General features: G+C 43.4%; 2 protein-coding genes across 2 annotated transcripts; both read right to left on the bottom strand.

Annotated features, from left to right (window-relative positions):
* Positions 1 to 1,375: 1,375 nt before the first annotated feature.
* LOC308303640 (7-methylguanosine phosphate-specific 5'-nucleotidase-like) lies at positions 1,376 to 10,120 on the bottom strand. The gene is made up of 10 exons (XM_080748075.1): positions 9,996 to 10,120; positions 9,570 to 9,644; positions 9,210 to 9,308; positions 8,713 to 8,782; positions 8,575 to 8,621; positions 7,984 to 8,069; positions 7,295 to 7,384; positions 6,434 to 6,596; positions 5,169 to 5,369; positions 1,376 to 1,841 (listed from the first exon to the last, which is right to left on the bottom strand). The coding sequence occupies exons 1-10, from the start codon at positions 9,996 to 9,998 to the stop codon at positions 1,731 to 1,733; spliced, it is 945 nt and encodes a 314-aa protein (XP_080604201.1). The 5' UTR covers positions 9,999 to 10,120; the 3' UTR covers positions 1,376 to 1,730.
* Positions 10,121 to 11,380: 1,260 nt separating this feature from the next.
* LOC308303716 (kelch-like protein 11) lies at positions 11,381 to 18,246 on the bottom strand. Its single transcript, XM_080748190.1, has 3 exons — positions 18,102 to 18,246; positions 15,920 to 16,330; positions 11,381 to 15,255 (listed from the first exon to the last, which is right to left on the bottom strand). Exons 1-3 carry the CDS (start codon positions 18,206 to 18,208, stop codon positions 13,671 to 13,673), a joined length of 2,103 nt encoding a protein of 700 aa, XP_080604316.1. The 5' UTR covers positions 18,209 to 18,246; the 3' UTR covers positions 11,381 to 13,670.
* Between the last annotated feature and the right edge of the window lie 1,531 nt (positions 18,247 to 19,777).

Raw genomic sequence — 19,777 nt, 5'->3', positions numbered from 1 at the left:
ATATTAATCAGTGTAAGTCGTAACTATGTAAACCGCATGTAACCTTAACGGTTGTAGAGAAATGGTTCTTTTCAAAGAAAGACAAAGAACCCCAAGCTTTTAAAACCTGATAATTTTAACCATCCCTGTAACAGAACAGACAGCACAGAACCATAAACCATAAATATTTTAACCTTTCCATTAATCAACAGACACAGTTCACAGGGATAACTTCTTGTAGGCCAACCTAGACGTCTCTACACCATGCATATCAATCGCAGATTCACAATTTTCCAAGGGAATTTTGGCATTGATTGGGTTTTAGAGCAGTTAAGAAAATAAGCTCTGTAGAAAACAAATACTTGCTAAAGCTTTAGAACAAAATGTGAAACTACGTTAACCACGGTCCATATTTCAAACAATCCTGCAGTGAAAACAAAAACAACAAAAAACAGCACAGCCATTGAGAAAGACAGGTCTGCGTTTTAGGAGAACTGTAACACCATATTTTGTTAAAATAAACAGGTTATTGTTAAGAGCTTATAAAAAGCTTTAAAACTTAGCTGGATGACCCAGATGAAGAAATATTGCATAATAGTATAGCATATAGTTTCTATTTAAGACTTTACAATAAGTAATTACCAACACAATGTTAATCATGTTACACAATCTTGCTACCGTTTCCAATTGAATTCACTCATTTTCTTTCTTCATAACGTGTGAAAGAGCAATGTGAGCTGCAATTGTTCAGCCAATTTAAATTAGGTGCTGGATTTGTCTACAATGACTGTTTTCTTATTTCAACATTGCATCAGCATTATACCAACAGTGCTTTATCAAATAACATTCTACTGTATTTTATCGCTCATCACACATTAAGTGCCCGATCATGATCACATACGGTAATGCTTGCTTCTAAAAAACATAATTATGTATCTAACCATGTTTGAATTAAAATCTCTGATCACTTCCCTCTCAAATAACATCTAGATTCCAATACCGTTTTGGCACATCCATGCCTTTATCCTATAGTCTAAACATTACTCATTCAATTACCATACATACAGTATATACATTTCCTTCTTCCTTTCTTCCTATTGTACAAAAAAAACCTGTAGGGTTATACCAGGGGTTCCCAAACGTTTTGGCTTGGGGCAGTGGGGCACCCCTATCATTTTTTTTTAATCCAAGGCACCCCTACATTATATTCATAATTTTCACTCCCAGCACCTTATATTTATAGCATATTTTAGCGATTATGTTTTGGCAAGGAAAACGAGATAATAGCTATTTTGGTTAGAACTAACTGAAAATAACTTTGTACTTCAAGTTTAAAATCATCTCGCGGCACCCCTGGACTGCCGTCGCGGCACCCCAGGGTGCCCCGTCACCCACTTTGAAAACCCCTGACATATATAATAATCCTATTACATCTATCTCAGAGTCCCACCACAGAATAAAAAAATGTTTGGTTTGACATACAGTACAGACTTGAGAGTTTTTCAGTGAGTGTCGTTTTCCACTGACTACCGCTAGCACCAGCATGTGAATCCAGTCTCATCAACTGGTTTTCTCATGTACAGTACCTGAGTTTCTACAGTGGTGTGTTCCTGCATGCAGCTACCTGAAGGTGAATGTGTGTTGTTGTGTGATTTGGCAAACCGGTACAACCAATGCAACATGGAGGTAAGCCAGCCATTGGCTGGCTGGGTGTTCCAATGCGTTGCTGTCCCAGACAGTGTGGGTTTGTTTCACTTGCCAGAAGTGATGTACTTGAGGAGAGCGTTTGGGACGTCCAGAGTCTCGTCCTGGACGAGGACGATGTCAAAGGCATTGATGTAGGACTCCTTCCTCTCCTCCACCTAGCGGAGACAGACAGCAGACAGAGACATTGTGTTTGACGCATACCGTCGTCAATGGCTGCATTTACACCAAATCACCAATTATTATCGGGGAAAGCCCTGTGTTAAAGGAGTGGTTCACCCCCAAAATGACTTATTTTCCTATTGATTACTCACGCCATGGAGACTTGAGTTCAATAATCTTTGTTATTGTTCTTCATTGATTCATTGATTCCGGTTCCAAATGCATTTGGGTCCCCATCCGGAATCAATGGAGGTAGAATTTACTATAATCAAACTTGTGTCTTAGGAATGCGACCATAACACACAAAATAGTATTGAACTCAAGGCTCCATGGCGTGAGTAATCAATAGAGGGTATGCGCGTGACATCATCATCATCACACCTGGAAGTTATGCGGGAACGCCTACTGGGTGGCAAAATATTACTTGAAAAGTCCTATCTGATTGCATTAAACGACATTAAACTCACTTTACCACTCGATTTGCCATTCACTTTATGCATGCGCATACCCTCTATTGAAAAAAAAAAGTCATTTTGGGGATGAACTACTCCTTTAATTTCACCTTGTTTCAGGCATTTTGAACTGCTTGCCCTGCACCATTTAATGGTATATCCTTATCGTACTTATCACCACACAGAAATACGACTCCCCTTTGAGTGTGTGTGGGGAATGGATGCCTGATTATTAATGCTCTGATGCACTGTACAGTACAGCTTGTCCTTGTCCTCATGCCCAGCTCTAGTTTGAGTCAGGCCAGGAGTGACTGCGTAGATCAGTCATCAGCACCCACCTCCACACACACTGCTTATGTGCTGGTGCATGTAAACAGACAGAGAGAGAAGGATGGTGTAGTCATAGTGGCAAGCACACTGACACCATGGGAGTCAATCCAGGAAAGACAAGAAGCAAACCACCTAAGAAGTTGCACTGCAGCACGACAGCTTAGCTAACAATGCTGCAGAGCTCAAGATCCTGATGCCAGAAACTGTAGGAGAGTGTAGGGGCAGCGATTCAGGAGTCCCGAATTGCACTCTGGCACTGCATAGCATGTAAACACTGTATCCTGTTTACAACAAGCACATAAAACCCAGTAAGCCGCAACCAACGCTCAATTTGCACTTGCACTTGAAAAGTGTGGACACTACAGCCTGACCGGCCAACACAGTGGTTTATACAAGCTGCATGGTCGCACTTGCAAACCCATATAAGCTCTTATACCGGAAACCAGAATATTGAAAAATCTTTAATTTCAGGGAGTTATGAAAAGTAAGCTATCATCTCTCTTTCTCAACGACTGCTTAATAGCTAAGAGCTATTAAGCAGTCTTGAGTGGCGTTTCCATAAAACTACTTTTTGCGCATTAACGGCTGATTCGCTAAATGTTTTTATGGAAACACTTCAATTTGCGAATAAACTTTCATTATCCGCAAAAAAGATTATACGCTTGGAGGAGGAGGATTTTGAGGCTTAATCGGATAAACTAAATGCGCAAAAGTGAATGGAAACGGGTCAGACAATACATTCGAATAAAGTATGACGTTCTGGTCCATATCGTCCTCCTATATAACACTTTCCCCCGCCGCTTAATTAACGTCCATTGTACAGCGTTCGTCAGAGAAAGACAGCTGCTGATCGACAGATCTCTCTCTCTCTCTTTCTCCCTCTCCATCTCTCCCTCCCTCCCTCTCTCTCTCTCACTCACACACATGTACAGGCGCGCGCACGCAGCCACCCACGCACACACTTTTCATACAGGTTTGTTTTATATCAGCAGAAATATATCCAGATAGTCCATAGACTGTAGAAAAATAGAGATAGTCACTACCAGCATGGGAACAGCGCACGGGTGACGGACTGACTCGCTATATGTTGCTCTTGCAAGTACACGCCCACTGCCTGATCTACAAACCCTACAACGTAGCGTGGAGGGACACAGTTTGATCTTGGAAATCTACTGTTCCGTGCGCCACACAGTCATACGACTAATCATAAATCAGGCACCATGGCATGAGAAGCAGACAGCACGCAGACCAGTTTAGCAGCGGAGACGGAGAGAGAGGGTATAAAAGTCAGAGAGAGTAACAGAGGCATGGATGGAAACGTGTAAAAGTGAACTCATCGTCAAAATGGGACACAAATTCCTTATTGAAGCGTTTTTTCCTCCATTGCGCGAAGCAATGCGATGGTGTGTTGTGTGGATAATACGTTAATGTGTTTGTGTGCGTGTGCGTGCGTGTGTTGCAAGGCGAAACTCTCAGAACAGCCCCGTGACATTTTGTATTCATTATTGTGTCGCTTGTCGCTCTTCTTCTGCAGTTATAGAATGTCGTAGGACTGAAAAGGTGCGCCACCTATTGGTTTTCCAAACGAACTACTACCCTTATTCGAATGACACCCGCAAATGGAAACGGGCTAAATTCACTTAGTCTAAATGCGCATTTCTGATAATACGCTTCCCTAATGCGCTTACGTTTATGGAAACGCCACTTTGGTCTGGTTGTGAAATCAGCCGCATTGTTAAAAAGAAGAAAATAACCTCGATTTACCAGTGTAACCAATGTTTTTTATGTTGTTACTACTTTACAGAGCAAATATTGGGGGAAAGAATCTGTTTATTCAGATCTTGGAAAGCAGGTTATCAAAGGTTCACACATACTGTAAACAGCATGTCCCAAAGAGTGTCATGTGTGTATGTAAACACAGCCAGTGTGTGTACATTTCGTCACTTGTGATGAATAGATGTGATGAGCTTGCTCAGAATAGCATATTGCATCCCAGTGCAAAGCATTGTGATTGTAGATCAGCTCATTTTCGCCGTGCCGACACTGGCATGTAACTAAAGTATAAATCAGACAATTAAGACTTGAACTAGGCAGTTTACATCATAGCTACTGATCAATTTGTACACTGCACATAAGGATCCATTTGGTTCCTAAATATCATATCATGTACTGTAGCTGAGGACCCGCAGACACTACATTGAGAATCAGTGCTCCACAAGGAAGGTCTTACAGTAAGAAGCAGTCTGCATTAACTAAATATTGTTTTATTATTTGCACGGCAGCAGAATGCTGCTGTGGTAAATAAAAAAAGAAACGTAAAGATAATTTTTTTGTGAGTGCGGACTGTTTCTTAAGATCGTTTGCAACTACTGTCAGTAGAGCACGCTTAGCTCGGGACTAACAGCTCTATAGGGTTTTAACCTCATAAGGATTCACACAGGCCTATACATGTATGGAAACATCTAATCTCTCATGACAGATACAATCTCTTCTTTTTACTGAATGGGTTCCCAGATGGGTCAACATATATACTGGTCTGACCTGGTCGTTGAGAAAGCCGACCGTCAGGACGTTGTGTGGCTGAGTGACCCCGTCGGCCATGGTCAGGTCTCCCAGGGAGTCCCCCAGCAGCAGCACGTTGGGCCGGCCCTGCAGCTGCTCCAGGTGGGCCACATGTTGCACGGAGCCCTCCTGCTTGTTGAACGTATGGATCAGTGGGCCTTTGAAGGCCCGCAGGACTCCCTGCAGGGGCGTCACAAGGGGGGGAAATGTGGGACTGAGTTACCAGTGCCCAAGGTGGAGGGGGCCTTGATTGTTTTATACTTTAGCTATTGAAAAATAGCAGATATACAAGCTCACAGCGCGGCACCGAGTGCCGCGCTGCGAGCTTGTAGATCTGCTATTTTCGAAAAGTCGTGAAAATGTGTGCTAATCTTTGAATACATTTATTTTTTAAGCAAACATTTGTAACTCAAATTTTGCTTCTGGGGGATCCCTGTAACAAAATATTTTGAGATGGGGTCCGTGGCCAAATACATATTATTTTGGGGGTCCTTCACCTGAAAAAGTTTGAGCACCACTGACATAGAAAAATAGGTTTTTCAATAAACCAGATTGAAGGTTTTGGATTACGTGTTTACATGTGGTGAGATCAATACGATCTGGTGTTTGATCGGGTTGTACTAAAAAGGTCTAGACCACCCCTCTGCACCCGATTAGAATTTAATTCGGGTTGGGTTTAATCAGGTTTATTTAGGTGTATACATGGAGAATTCGAATCAGGTTTATTTTAAATCTTGTTTTAACCCGATTAAAAGTGTCCATGTAAATGCAGCTACTGGAGGTTGTATTAGACTGAAAATGTGTCCAGATATGGAAAATACTGACATTATAGACTGGCCACAGAAAAGTCTGATATCTACTACATCCCACCTTAGGGACCCGTGTGTGTCCACAGAAATGTCCTCTCATCTGCGTTATTATGAGCACAAACAGCTTTGCTGAAACAACGGTAAATATGGACTTCTCATGGTTGTGGTAATAAATTAATTATTATCAGAACCAGATCAAACGTGCAGCACGCCACTCCAAAAGTTGAAAGATGTTGCACCAAAAAACGCTGGACGGCGAATGCAGCTCAAACATGCTTTCTGTGTGGACACAGCAGCCCCTTATGGGTCAGATATTTTTAGCAGAGATTTGCTGTAGGGGATAAAAGGACGGGCCGTTGGGTCCCTGGGGGATCCAGTGACGTAATAACCCTTAGTGTTTAAAAACTAAATGGTGCAGAGGACAGCTTGACTCACTGTGTGGTCAAAGTCCATGTAGTTGGAGATGACGTGCACGTTGGCATGGAAGACCATCTTCTGTCTCATCAGCTCCTCCAGGACGTCCCCCACGCCGGCCGAGAAGATGAGCAGAGGAACCTGACGTTCAGCCAGGCTGTCAAAGAACACCTTGTAGCCGTCCCTGAACACACACACACACACACACACACACACACACACACACACACACACACACACACACACACACACACACACACACACACACACACACACACACACACACACACACACACACACACACACACACACACACACACACACACACACACATTGATAGGCTATACAGGTTGAAAACTGAATGTGAATGAGTCTCTAAAAACAGTGGTTCTCAAACTTGGTTTATTTTCTCCCATAATTTAGCTAGGAACCATTTGGTTCCTAGCTATCAACATTTACCTAGGGACACCCTACCTCAAGGACCCCTTGGGGCCAGCCGCATCAAGGACATAGCCTTGATATTCTACCATTTCAGCTATCCTCCAATACTGATTCTTATCCACTTAAACCATAATATCCTATAAAGGCTACTTTGTTGACCAGTGTCTGCCGGCACCAGGGGTCTTTTACCCCATTATTTTCTCCCACTCTACATCGAAATTTTCACCAAGTTTTGCCACAAAACTTAGATTTAGAAGGCATTTTTAGAATCTGCCTCATGTCTAAATGGGTTAACTGACCCATAGGCACTCTAGAGTTTACTGTCTATTTACCAGTATCTGTGTATTTGGATAATAAAAAAAAAACATCCATTTAGAATGTCAAAGCCTCCTGCATCACACAGACTTGTGAGTATTAATAAATTAATAAAATATGAAGGACCTGAGCATGGCATTGGACTCCCTGACAGCTTGGGACAACATGTCTTTCCTGATGTTCTGATCAATGAGAAGATCATGAACACTGGTCCACCTGCAGAGACAAAGAAACAACAACAAAGAATTGTAGATTACGTGCAAAATTCGTAACTCCCAGTGGCCCAATTAAGTCATGTTTATCACCTGCAAACCATTACAATAAAAACAAAACCAGCAGTACTAGGGGTCTTGGTAGCTATTATTGTATCAGTAGGAGATGCAAGGGAAAGGAGCGCTTGTTTTCGGTGATGACGACGGAGGCGCGCTGGCTCAGGCGACCTTGAGCCACGGGAGACTCCGCCGAGACACCGATGAGTGAGCGAGTCGCCATGTCGAGCGTTGCGAAGGTCGCATGATCCGACTCGGTGCCCTTAGACTTTGTAAACCAGGGGGCCAGAATAGCAAATCTTCGTCCCCCCGAATTTCGGCACCTCCGCGTGGTCCAAGTGAACACAGCGGAGCGCTCCCTACCTCCTCTTTAGCCAATCACAAGCCGTGGCAAAACGCGGATCTCCGACAGACACCATTATCGCGTCCTGGTAGGATAGAAAACCAGCAGTACTAGAGGTCCTGTTAGGAATCCAAAAGGACCAGTGTTGGGAAGCAGTGGATATAGGAAGGGAAATCATTACTCTGTGTGTATCAGCTCCTTACCATTCCACCATGAGAGGAAGCTTCTCCTCCACCGTCCGACCAGCGTCTATCTCTATGGGGTAATAGGTGTTCAGCAGCTGCCTAATCTACATACCAACAAAACCCACAAAATAATCCCATCATAAAATGTACTTTTTACATTTGCATCATCAGCAGTTGTACACAATCTTCATCGTTATTTATTTAAAACCTCATTCTCAATGGTGCAGAGGTACAGAAACAATTGCAGGCACAAATTAAAATGAGCACAAGAGGACTATAGCAATTAAAATATAGCAGCACTAAATAAAAAGAATGAATAACAATGTAATGAAGTAGATTTTAATGCTGTGTGGATTTCTGGAACCTGCAGGCAGTGCAGGGTGAGCCATATTCAGTGTTTTAGTTGGTTTTTATATAGGCTAGCTGAGGAATCAAGTACTCAGGGACGTACACTTAGGTATGTGGTCGACACTATACAGTCGGCTACTGGTGCACCCCCAAAAGTGTGAATTCATACACCTTCTTGCACATCAGTAAGTACATGTACTACACGATATATAGCTGTATATTGTGTGCTCTATGTAGAAGTAAGTAATAATTCATGCTCACCTTTCTAGTGCAGGCTTCACTTATCAATAACCTGTTATCTAAGATGTCTGCAGAGAAGAGACACACAATATCAGTGATGCAGGTGACCATTTCAGCTGAAGCGTCTGTTATGTGGACACCCGAGGCGGGCTAACTTACTGTGGGTGGTGGGTACTCGCCTCCCATTGTGGGCAAACCTGGTGAGGGTCATGTCGAAGTCAGAGATAACCTGGGGAAACAAACGGTACTTCTTAGAAGATGATAGTGCAAAGTGTCGCCCGCTGAAAATAGCATATCTGTATTCTGAAAGATGTGACGCGTTTTGAGCTTGTAGATCTGCGCCTTTCTGTACTCTTTTTCATGTTTATTTTGAATATGTCAATAAAAACAGAAAAATATATTTTGCACTTTTGAAATCACAAAAAAAAAACAGAATAAAATTAATATCAGATTAAAATATAGCAAAAAATAAAAGAAGTAGAGAGAAAAAATAGAGAAAGTAATCTAAACATATCCGAAAAGGAGTGAGAATAATTAAGTACCGCACCTTTTATTGGACTAACAGAACATTTAGAGAAGGTGAAAAATGCTTGCCCAAATAAATATGTAGTTGCAGAAGTGCGTGCATGCTCACACACAGTAACACTGGGGTATACCTGCAGCCTCTCCCTCCCAGCTCTCTGCATGGCCTGCAGCTTCTCCTCCACCCGGCCGCGTTCCCTCATCAACACAGAGCTTCTGGCCAGCTCTGGGATCTGTGGAGAAAACAGGAGACAACAAACTTTGTTTTTCATTTCAATCAGACTCAGTCAGGACCCCCATAACTCTCAGAGTTACAGCAGTGTAAGTTCCCCAATGTCCATGGGGTTTAAATCACTTAGCTGGGGGAAACCCTGGAACCGCCACAAGGACCCCTGGGTGTCCCCAGTCAGTCAGTCAGTCAGGCAGACAGTCAGACAGACAGACAGACAGACAGACAGACAGACAGACAGACTGCAAATGATTTGTGTTCTGACCTCGGTCTTTGTCAGCTGGTTCCACATTGCCAGGACAGTCCTCACTGGCATATAAATCCATGGGATTTGGTAGATCTGTACACAACCATGAGACAAGTGATTTGTACTGTCATGGAACTGTACTTTTTCAATCAATCAATCAATCAACAAACAAACATACATACATAACAACAAGTGCTTTTCATACGTTTGACAACATAAGAATAAGATGATAGTTTTCCGAAATGCAAAACGGTATCAAATTCATATCCCAATCTCAGGAAACAATGAAAATGACTTAAGAAATGTAGTATCATCTCATAAATGTCAATACAGTGGCTTCAGAAATGTCATTAACACAGAGCAACACAGCTGTCAAGCAGCAAAGTATAACACAATCTACCATCAAATGTCAGTTCGCTCTCTAGTCTAGATGCATGAACATACCATTTTCAAACGGAGGAGTCCAATATGTCATTAAGCGGTGAGTTAAAAACGTGTAAAAATGTATTAATTAAAATTAGAGACAGGCCAGGAGGCAGTGTTTATTTATTTCCCTGTAATTGAGATCCCATCGGCCGAAGGAGCCGTGGCGCTGTGATTGGCTACTTACTTTGTTGTGGCTATTATTAGGTAGAGAAATACATAGAAATGATTAATATAAGTAATTTGCTATCTATTACTGTATTTCCTCGTCAAAAGCCTATTCTGTCTTAATACAACAGGCTATAGCTCGATAGCAGGAGCTGTCAGCACTGTACATTTGCACTACGTTGTCTCAACCAATAGCCAATCATAGCGAGACCTGCTGTACGATGGGATTCCTTGCACTGCTGTTTACGTTGCAGTTCCTGCATCTGTACTGCTCCCACTAGAACACACACCATACCACTGGTTCCGGAGACGTTTGTTCCTACTGTATGTCGTTTAGACCAGTGGTTCTCAACCTGTGGGTCGGGACCCCAGGGGGGTCCCCAGATGATTAACTTGTGAATGTGCAACATTATTTTCTCCCTCAACAGTAAACAAACCAACACAGTTTAAGTGTATAGACTCTAGTCTAGAGGGTATCTGCACATTTCTAAAGTGACAATTTAAGGACTTTTTAATACCTCTAAAATGAAAAATTTTACATTGGCCAAATTGCCAAATATTAGAGGCTGAAATTGTGAAAATAGCTGATCTACAACACGAGGCGTCGTGAGCATGTAGATCAGCTATTTTCACAATAGAACAGTGACAAAATGTAATGCCTCAACTCTTATTGCTTGTCAGGGTGGGGGGGTCCCCAGTTAAAATATGATTATTTTGGGGGTCATGGCCTGAAAAGGTTGAGAAACCACTGGTTTAGATGCGCATAAATTCAGATTCAGAAGCACTTTCTTCACCAGGTGTGTGCCTATACTTTTTGCTAAGAAGCAGATTTGTTAATGAATTATGCTGCATAATTAAATACTGAAACATCATTTATATATATATATATCAGTATTTACTGTTTGCAAATAATCAGATTACATGTGGGTCCCGGTCCCCTCACACAATTTTACGAGTTACCATTTGTAAAACCCCTGCTTTGTATTCACTGAGGCTTGCTGCCAATGTGGAGTATTAGGATGTAAAGCCTAGTTTATCGTAAAGAAAAGAAATGTGACTTAAAGATACAAATGGTATAACTATGGTATGCCTCAGTGCTGTGGTGCCCAGTCTGCCCACCCTAGTGCCCATTGTGGCATACGCTCTGCCTCGTCTTCACAGATGACATACACCTTCAGATTTCAGTGAAATAATATTTTTATTTAAAACAAAGGTACTCTTACAACTCTTGAACCACACCATTTCAGACAACTGCATAAATCCAGGACACGAGGGATGTCTCCCAATGATAACTTTAAACTGGGCCGTTTTCTCACCTCAAAAGAAAAATATGAACTGAAAAGCCATTGTACATGGTGATTATCAATAGAGCATGGTCAATGAGCAACACAACACCATACCTAGTATGTAAATAATTCCCTTACATTTAAAGTCCTGTGAACTGACTGTGTAACTTAAGTGCTGTTTTGGCATGGCAATTATGAGATTGGAACAATAAAGAGCCAACCTACTGGCTTACGTTAATCTATGAACAACCGAATTTGTCACATTAACCACTTTCACCCTGGCAGCACCGTTTCGGGCATGTCATTTTAGGTGGACATTTTGTAATGGTTAAAAGAAAAATAGAATTACAAGCTCATGTATTTTTGGGATTTCTTCAAAATAAGGCTTAAGTGGTTAATGCATGGAATGGGATGGAGCAACATTAGGCTCGCAACACCAGAAGCTAGCTTAACAACAATATTCACATATAGCCTGGCTCGCTGGCTGGCCGGCTGGGAGATAGTCAAGATGAAAGCACAGGCAACTTCAACGAACATTTAACTGGTCCCAATGGCACAACACTTTGTTGTGACCAGTGACCACAGCATTACAAGTCAAAGTCCAAACCGAGCGCGACATTAAAGTTATATCAAATATATTTCAGCTCCTTCAGTGAGTGAAATCCAACTAAAATCCAACGCGTCCTTGTGTGGAAAACGTCGCCTTCAAGTAAATGGAAAACACACAATTCTGGTGGAGTAGGAATGTTCAGTGGACCAGTTGCAAAAAGAAAAGAAAAAGGAAAATCTTCCAGGTGCATGAGATTGACATAGTATCATATACGATTATTCTTTCACAGTACAGTGTCCAAACTGTCCATATAACAAAGAAGAAGAGGCAAAGCAGACAGATGGATTTAAACTGCCATTGATGTTGTAGTGCATGCCAAAAATAGCCAGTCTATAAACTCACAACATATTGTTGGGATTATGGATCAGCTACTTTCAGCACAAGGTGTGTTTTGCACTCTTTATCTGGAATAATATAAAGAACATTTGAAAGCATTTGATCCATTGGTGGGAATGCTTTAACAAAAACTGAATGGGATAACAGACCCTGCAGGTGATTCTTTTATCAAGACAGTTCGTAGATATCAAAGTCTTCATTCCAAAATCCTGTGCTTGTTCAACCAATGCACGCACACATCAGCCTACAAAGTGTTGAGAAATAAGCCAACGTATTGGAATATCAGAGGCTACCAGCTTAAGCACGTCATAGAAAACCAGTGCAAATCAAGCGTCTTCAATCAGAAATCCTACAACATTTCAAATAACAAACTTGTTATTCAACATCAGTCTATATAAGGGCCCTCATTTTGAAAATTACAGAGGCACAATTTTAACCAAAATATGCTGATTTATAAAAAGAAATTGTAGTGCTTAGTCTGGGAAGTTGTATGTCTAAGTCAATGAAAATATTCGAGGAAAAAGTATGTAAAAGCTAAAGCTTAAGAGAATGAAATCATATGAAAAGTTTAACTTAACTGTCACACAGGTTTTAGTGCAACAATGCAAAAAGTAGAATCATGTCATGAGTGTATGATTGTGAGGTCTACACTGAAAATGCTTAACAAATAACAATCTCCTCAGCAATTCCACACAGTGCAGATTTAGACACGTCCCTTTCAAAATAAACACGTGCGACACGAGATCATCCTCAATTCAACCTTCGTGCAAAAGCCAACGCCTAAAAGAATGAGAGGTAGAATAAAGATGGGTTGAGGATAGGCTTAGCACTAAATAATTAAAGCTTTTTTTTCCCTCAAACCTTTACCCAACAATGTGTATAGAAAGATGATTTACTCTTAAGTTTCAACACAATATAAAACGCAAACCTAAATGGAAAGTCATTGGTTGATAAAAGGAATGGACATTTTCAAAAGATTTAAGAGAGGTTACATTTCTTTAAAGAACGAAGGTAAGGCATTAGCTAATTAAGTAAGGCTAAAATGCTTAAAGTTAAACAGAACTTAACACATTGTCTTGCCAAATTTTTATGTGCCACTTAAACCTGCTATACAAACGTGTGCTTGTACATCTCACTCGCGCATTAAAGGACAAACAAACAAACAAACAAAAAAAAACATTAAGACAAAGTACTGGAATATCTACAGGCCGCTCATCAGCCGAAAACACGCTAAACAGCAGCGAGGAAATGAGTTATGTGCAAAACAGCTTCCCCTCTGGGGGAACACGAGAGAACTCAGCACTCAATCTGAGACTGGAGCTGCCGGCGCAGGGTGAGGGTGCGCCGATGGAGTTGCTGCATCTGTTGCATGCGATCCCGCTGGCGTGCCAGGTTCTGGGGCATGGGGTAACGTTGGCTGCCATACAGATAGCGGTAGGGTATGCGGACGTGGCATGCAGCGGCTCGGCAGCGCGGCTGGGGCATCGGCGGAAGCAGCAGCCAGCGCTTCCTCTCGGCAGAGTAGCGGTATGCCTCCTTGCGGTACTGCTTGTCCACGTCGTCGCTGTTCTTCCAACCCCCGATGACGAAGACGTCTTCACCCAGGTAGCAGATGGCGGCGCCCTCAATGCTGGTGACCTCCGGGGGGAGGCTCTCGAGAATGTCGTCAGAGATGCGGCCGCTGATTTTCTGCTGGGCAATCTCGTCCGGCACGCAGTAGCTTTTGGGGCAGCAGGACGCCGTGTGGTAGAAGTTGGTGGGTGCAACTGCCATCTGGAAGATGCAGTAGCTGTCGATGAGGGGTAAAGAGTCCACCTCCTGCCACTGCCGGCTTTCTGTGTCGTAGCGTGTTGTCACCGTCTTCAGTCCATCCTCGTTGTCTGTGTCAACGGGCGTGCGGGCGGTCACGTACACGTAGCGGTTCTCAACGCTCACTGCCTTCACATCTCGCAGGATCTTCGGCGCAGACTCCAGGTTGTGCCATTTGTCCTGCTCAGGCTCGTACACGCTGACGTCCTTGAAGCCTGGGCTGAAGTTGCCGTGGCCACCGATGCTGTAGAGAATGTTCTTTATGCTTGTGAGGCCGAAGGAGTGCTTGCGTGTGGTCAAGTTGCTCACCTGCTCCCAGGTGTTGTGAACAGGGTTATAGCGTTCCACGGTCTTCGCGAAACCCGGTTCCATGGACCCAGCGACATAGACGTGGGAGTCTGTGACCGCAATGGCATGTCCGTCGAGATGGTTGTGAATGTGCGGCAGGTTGACCCAACGGTCCTCGTACACAAAGTAGCCCACACACTCACTCAGATAATCACCACCCTCGGACACTCCGCCCACAACCATGATTACGTCCATGTTTTGGCCAAAGCGGGGCTGGAAAGCCGGCATGCCGGAGGCGCAGGGCTCCAATTCAGCTGACTTGAGGTGCTCAAAACGTATGGCGTGACCCTCCACAGCTTCACACACCAGCTGTAGGCAAACCGCGCTGTTGGCGACTAAGGGATCCCTTTTCACCACCCGCATCAGGTAGGCAGGCTTAATCTGGGGCAGCCTCAGGAGCTGGAACAGCTCCTCGAAATACTTCACTCGCTCGTCTGTGTTGCGCTGCACCCATTTCACTATAGACTCAAACAGTACCTCCTCCGAGTCTACAGTGATTTCAGTATCAGAAAGCCAGTCGCGCACCAGGTGAAATGGCAGCGTGTAGAACTCATCGTCCTGGATGACTTTGTGGAAGTTGCGTCGGATCATCTCGGCGGCTCTCAGCGCCAGCTGGTCCAGCGTGTACATGTGGGCAAGGCTGTGTACGGCCACACAGTTGGTCAGACTCAACTTCTTCTTTAGGAACTCGCCACAAAAGTCCTTCAGCTGCACCAGTAGGAACCTGTCGTGGAAATGGTGAACTTATTAGGCCACTTGAGTATAGGAGGTAGGTCATTTTGGATTAGCTGCTATAAAAAGCATTTGACCATATTCCATAGGGTGAATACTACTCTTGTCCATAAGAAAACAAGAGTAGGGTCGTTAGTGGCATGTCTAACTATGTCCAATTAACAAATGATATTGGATCTAGCGAGACCAATGTTCCTTCCTCCCCATATCCTGTTCAGTTAGTAAACCATAATGCCATCTCCTGGACAGCACTTCAAATTGTCTGCAGCGAAAATGGACAGGACTGATTTAATTTGTCTTTGCTACATCAAATTAATGAACTTGCTCAAATGCTCTTTCTACAATTGCACCTTCTATTTCACCTTTCGGTTGCAATGTTACATTGTCATTCAACATATTCTCAATATTAATTAAAGTCAAAAATTGGATTGAAAAGCATTCTATAATATTATAGACACATTATGTGGCTGCAAACATAAAGGTATATGATTACTGTTCCATTGTGACTTGTTTACATGATGCAGTAATGAAACACCAAATTATTACATTTATGTTATGTTTATACTCTCACAAACACAATGACACATACTAATTGTGTTGGTCATGCACCTCCAACACATGGGAGGGATATACAAAAATAAAACAATATAATTCACCTGTCAGCTAGCTCCAGAACCTCGTGGACATTGCCGATGGTCACCCTGATCTCTCCCGTGTACATGAACTGCACAACGGCCTCCACGGTCTCCGCGGCGGGCCCCGCCTCCGAGCTCCACTCTCGGATCTCCACTCGCCGGGACAGCGACTCGCAGAACTGGCCGCTGAGCAGTGGCGTGAAGTAGTCCGTGGCGGCGGCCAGCACGGAGCGGTGGGCAGATATCTCCAGGGTCCGGGCACCCGTTTCGAAGGCCAGCATCACGTCGCAGAACAAGCCCGACCTCCGCTGCTCGTTCTGCCGCCGCGACAGCTCCGAGCAGTGGACGGGGCAGTAGAAGCCCTCGGTCTCCTCGGTGTCTCCTGGAGGAGGGACGGCGCTGGGGGTCCTGGTGGAGGCGGCGGGGACGGCACTGCCAGGGGGGGGGAATGTGGGACTGAGTTAGTAGGGCCCATGGTGGAGGGGGCCTTAATTATTTTATACTTTATCTATTGAAAAATAGCAGATATACAAGCTAGATCTGCTAGATCTGCTATTTTTGAAAAGTCATGAAAATGTGTTCAAATCTTGGAATATATGTATTTTTTAAGCGAACATTTGGTATTCAAATTTTGCTTCTGGGGGTCCCTGGAACTAAATATTTTGAGATGGAGGTCCGTGGCCAAATGCATATCATTTTGGGGTCCTTCACATAAAAACGTTTGTGCACCACTGGCATAAAAGGATTTGAAATATTCAAAGACTTGCACATACTTTTCACGATTTTTCAAAAATAGCAGATCGACAAGCTCACAGCACGGCACAAAGCACAAGATAATGCGTAATAATATGTTCTCAGTCTAAATGGACAACATTCATGGGGGGCCCGCAGTGAATTCTTGTACCCAGGGCCCAGAATTTGGTGCGACACCCCTGGGCTCTGCTGGTGGCATAGAGTTATGGCTGGTGGTCAGTGGTGGGAGAAGTACTCAATGTTTTTACTTGAGTAAAAAGTATCAATACTATGTAGATATTGCCTTATTGTTGCAAGTAAAAGTCCAGAATTCAAAATGTACTCGAGTACAAGTACAAAAGTATTTTAATGCAAGATTATGCAACGCACTTTGAGCTTGCAGATCGGCTATTTTCAAATGGCCAAAGTAGATAATGTATGTTTTGGAATAATAATCAAGATCTACAGCGTAACTAGTAGTAACTGAAGTTTTCAAATAATAGTAACGGAGTAAAAGTACAACATTTGCCTCTAAGACAGGGGTCTTCAACAGGGGGTCCGGGACCCCTAGTTACCACAGGGGGTCCTCCAAATATTTGTGGGATAGAAACTTTTTTCTTCTCCTTTTTAATATTAACCACTCTAACCCTAGCATCCATATTCTGAGAACTTTAGCCAAAAATAGCAGATCTACAAGCTTGTAGATCGTCTATTTTAGGCAAAGAGGTTTGGTGTAGAGGGGGGAAAAGAGCAGATAAGTAGTGAAAGGTCAAGTTTATTAGACGGTTCAAGTGGTTAAATATCTGAAAACACAAATTGACATGAATCCAAAAAACACTGATGATTGTGCTGTCAAACCATGAAACTATATGGAATATATGAAAAGGTTGTGGGGGTCCTTGCTTCATCATCTCTCTCTCAACTAAAGACCCCTGATGTCTGTTTTGGAATAATAATCAAAATCTACAGACAAGTACACCATTTGCCACTGAGATGTAGTGGAGTAGAACAGTGTTTCTCAACCACTGTGCCTGGGAGTGGGGACCTTTGGTGTGCCCCTGAGAAGGGTCAAGTGTGCCCCTTGAAACTGCTTGAAAGCCAGTATTGTATTTATCAGTTAAAAAATTATTTAAACTAGTGAAAACAGCCGATCTACAAGCACACAACGCCTCGCACCGCGAGGCGTTGTGTGCTTGTAGATCTGCTGTTTTCACTACTGTTGTGCGACACAGCCGTTGCAGGATGGAGCAGGGCTTTACTTTGCGAAGAAACGTACACATCTAAAATGTTTCTTCCCGACAGTGGCGATATTTACACCCCCGTATTATGTTGGTGCGTGTGCCCATAGATTCTTGGGACATCATGAAAAGTGTGCCCATGCAGAAAAAAAAGGTTGAGAAACACTGGAGTAGAACGTAAAAAAGCACTGAAAACTGTCAATTACTCTCCAGTACAAGTGCAAATAACATACCTCGCCATGGTGCTGGTGGTGGGGCTGAGGTTGGGGCTGGTGCTGGTGGAGGCGTCCTCGCCAGCCGCCGCTGCCGCCGCTAGTGCTACCATGTCCGCCATCATCATGTCGGCCCAGGGTGAGGGTGGTGTGTGCGGTGTGGCGGCGGGTGGAGGAGCGGTGGTGGTGGTGTGGGTGGTGTTGGTGGTGGTGGTGTGGCGCAGGGCCTTGGGGAACAGCTCATATGTACAAACAACGCAGGTAAACAGACAGTCAAACATGCGTAGCTGAGCTCAGCTCTGCTGCCCAAAGATGACTGTCTGACAAACACAACACGGAAGTATGGCTGCACACAGAGCATGCGCGGATTTATAATCCGTAAGTACGACGGTGGTGGGCGAGGTTAGTACGACGGTGCAAGTACGCACACGTACACGCGCACGCACGCACACACACAGCTCACACACACACACACACACACACACAGGGGCGTCACAATAAAGGCCCATTCCCACTGGGCCAGATAACAGATACAAAAATCTATTTATCCAGATATTTTTCCATTCAAGTGGATGGTAGATACAGATAAAAAAAAAATATATTTATCACGGATAAAAAGAATATCTGTGATAGATATTTTTTTTATCTGTCTGTGTCTACCATCCACTTGAATGGAAAAATATCTGGAGAAAAAGATTATTTTATCTGTTATCTGGCTGGCCCAGTGGGAATGGGCCTTTAGGGAGGAAAAGTGGGACTGAGTTACTAGGCCTAGTAACTGGAGGGGCCTTAATTCTTTTATACTTTAGCTATTGAAAAATAGCAAAGCTCACAAGCTCTACAAGCTCACAGTGCCGCACAGAGAGCTTGTAGATCTGCTATTTTTTGAAAAGTCGTGAAAATGTGTGCAAATCTTTGAATATGTGTATTCTTTTAAGCGAACATTTGTAACTAAGATTTTGCTTCTGGGGGGTCCCTGGAACGAAATATGTTGAGATGGGGGTCTGTGGCCAAATACATATCACTTGGGGGGAGGGGGGGGGGTCCTTCACATGAAAAGGTTTGAGCACCACTGACATAGAAACATAAGTTTTTCAAAAAAACATAGAAGGATTTGAAATATTCAAAGACGTGCACACATTTTCATGACTTTTCAAAATAGCAGATCTACAAGCTCGCAGCGCGGCACTGTGAGATTGTAGATCTGCTATTTTTCAATAGCTAAAGTACCCAGGGCCCAGAATTTGCGACACCCCTGCACACACACACACACACACACACACACACACACACACACACACACACACACACACACATACACACACACACTAGCAAATTGCCAAATACCATATTTGAGCGGTGCTAACCGCTCCTACATCTGGCTTTGTGTGTGTATTAGGTCCATATGTCCCTATGTTATGAGCACGCAACTCTATGGAGATAACTAACTATAATGTCATGGACATAACAGCCCATACAAGCTAAGCACATGTGTCATGTTTTGATACCATTATTCTATTCTATTAAAAAAAAAGAAGAAGAGCCTTGTATTAGAGAGTTCAGCCAATGTGGGGTCAGAAACAGCACTGGTCGTGGTGGTTCAAAATGTCACTTATCCCTCATAGACTCCAAGGCATTCTGTAAACTTCTGGTTTGCGCTTTGTCACTATTCGTCAGTAGAAATGTATGCAGAAGAC

This window comes from Nannobrachium achirus (assembly GCF_963921795.1).
Source record: "Nannobrachium achirus genome assembly, chromosome: 18".
Lineage (NCBI taxonomy): Eukaryota > Metazoa > Chordata > Actinopteri > Myctophiformes > Myctophidae > Nannobrachium > Nannobrachium achirus.
The sequence above is the reverse complement of the archived record's forward strand: the minus strand, read 5'-3'. Positions and strand labels throughout refer to the sequence as shown.

Coding starts and splice junctions, on each gene's coding strand:
- LOC308303640 (XM_080748075.1), bottom strand. Junction 8,070..8,574: donor GTGAAGCCTGCACTAGAAAG/GTGAGCATGAAT, acceptor GTTGGTATGTAG/ATTAGGCAGCTGCTGAACAC. Junction 6,597..7,294: donor GAGTCCAATGCCATGCTCAG/GTCCTTCATATT, acceptor GTGTGTGTTCAG/GGACGGCTACAAGGTGTTCT.
- LOC308303716 (XM_080748190.1), bottom strand. CDS start 18,208: ATGATGATGGCGGACATGGTAGCACTAGCGGCGGCAGCGGCGGCTGGC. Junction 16,331..18,101: donor ACCACCAGCACCATGGCGAG/GTATGTTATTTG, acceptor CCCCCCTGGCAG/TGCCGTCCCCGCCGCCTCCA. Junction 15,256..15,919: donor GTTCTGGAGCTAGCTGACAG/GTGAATTATATT, acceptor TTTCCACGACAG/GTTCCTACTGGTGCAGCTGA.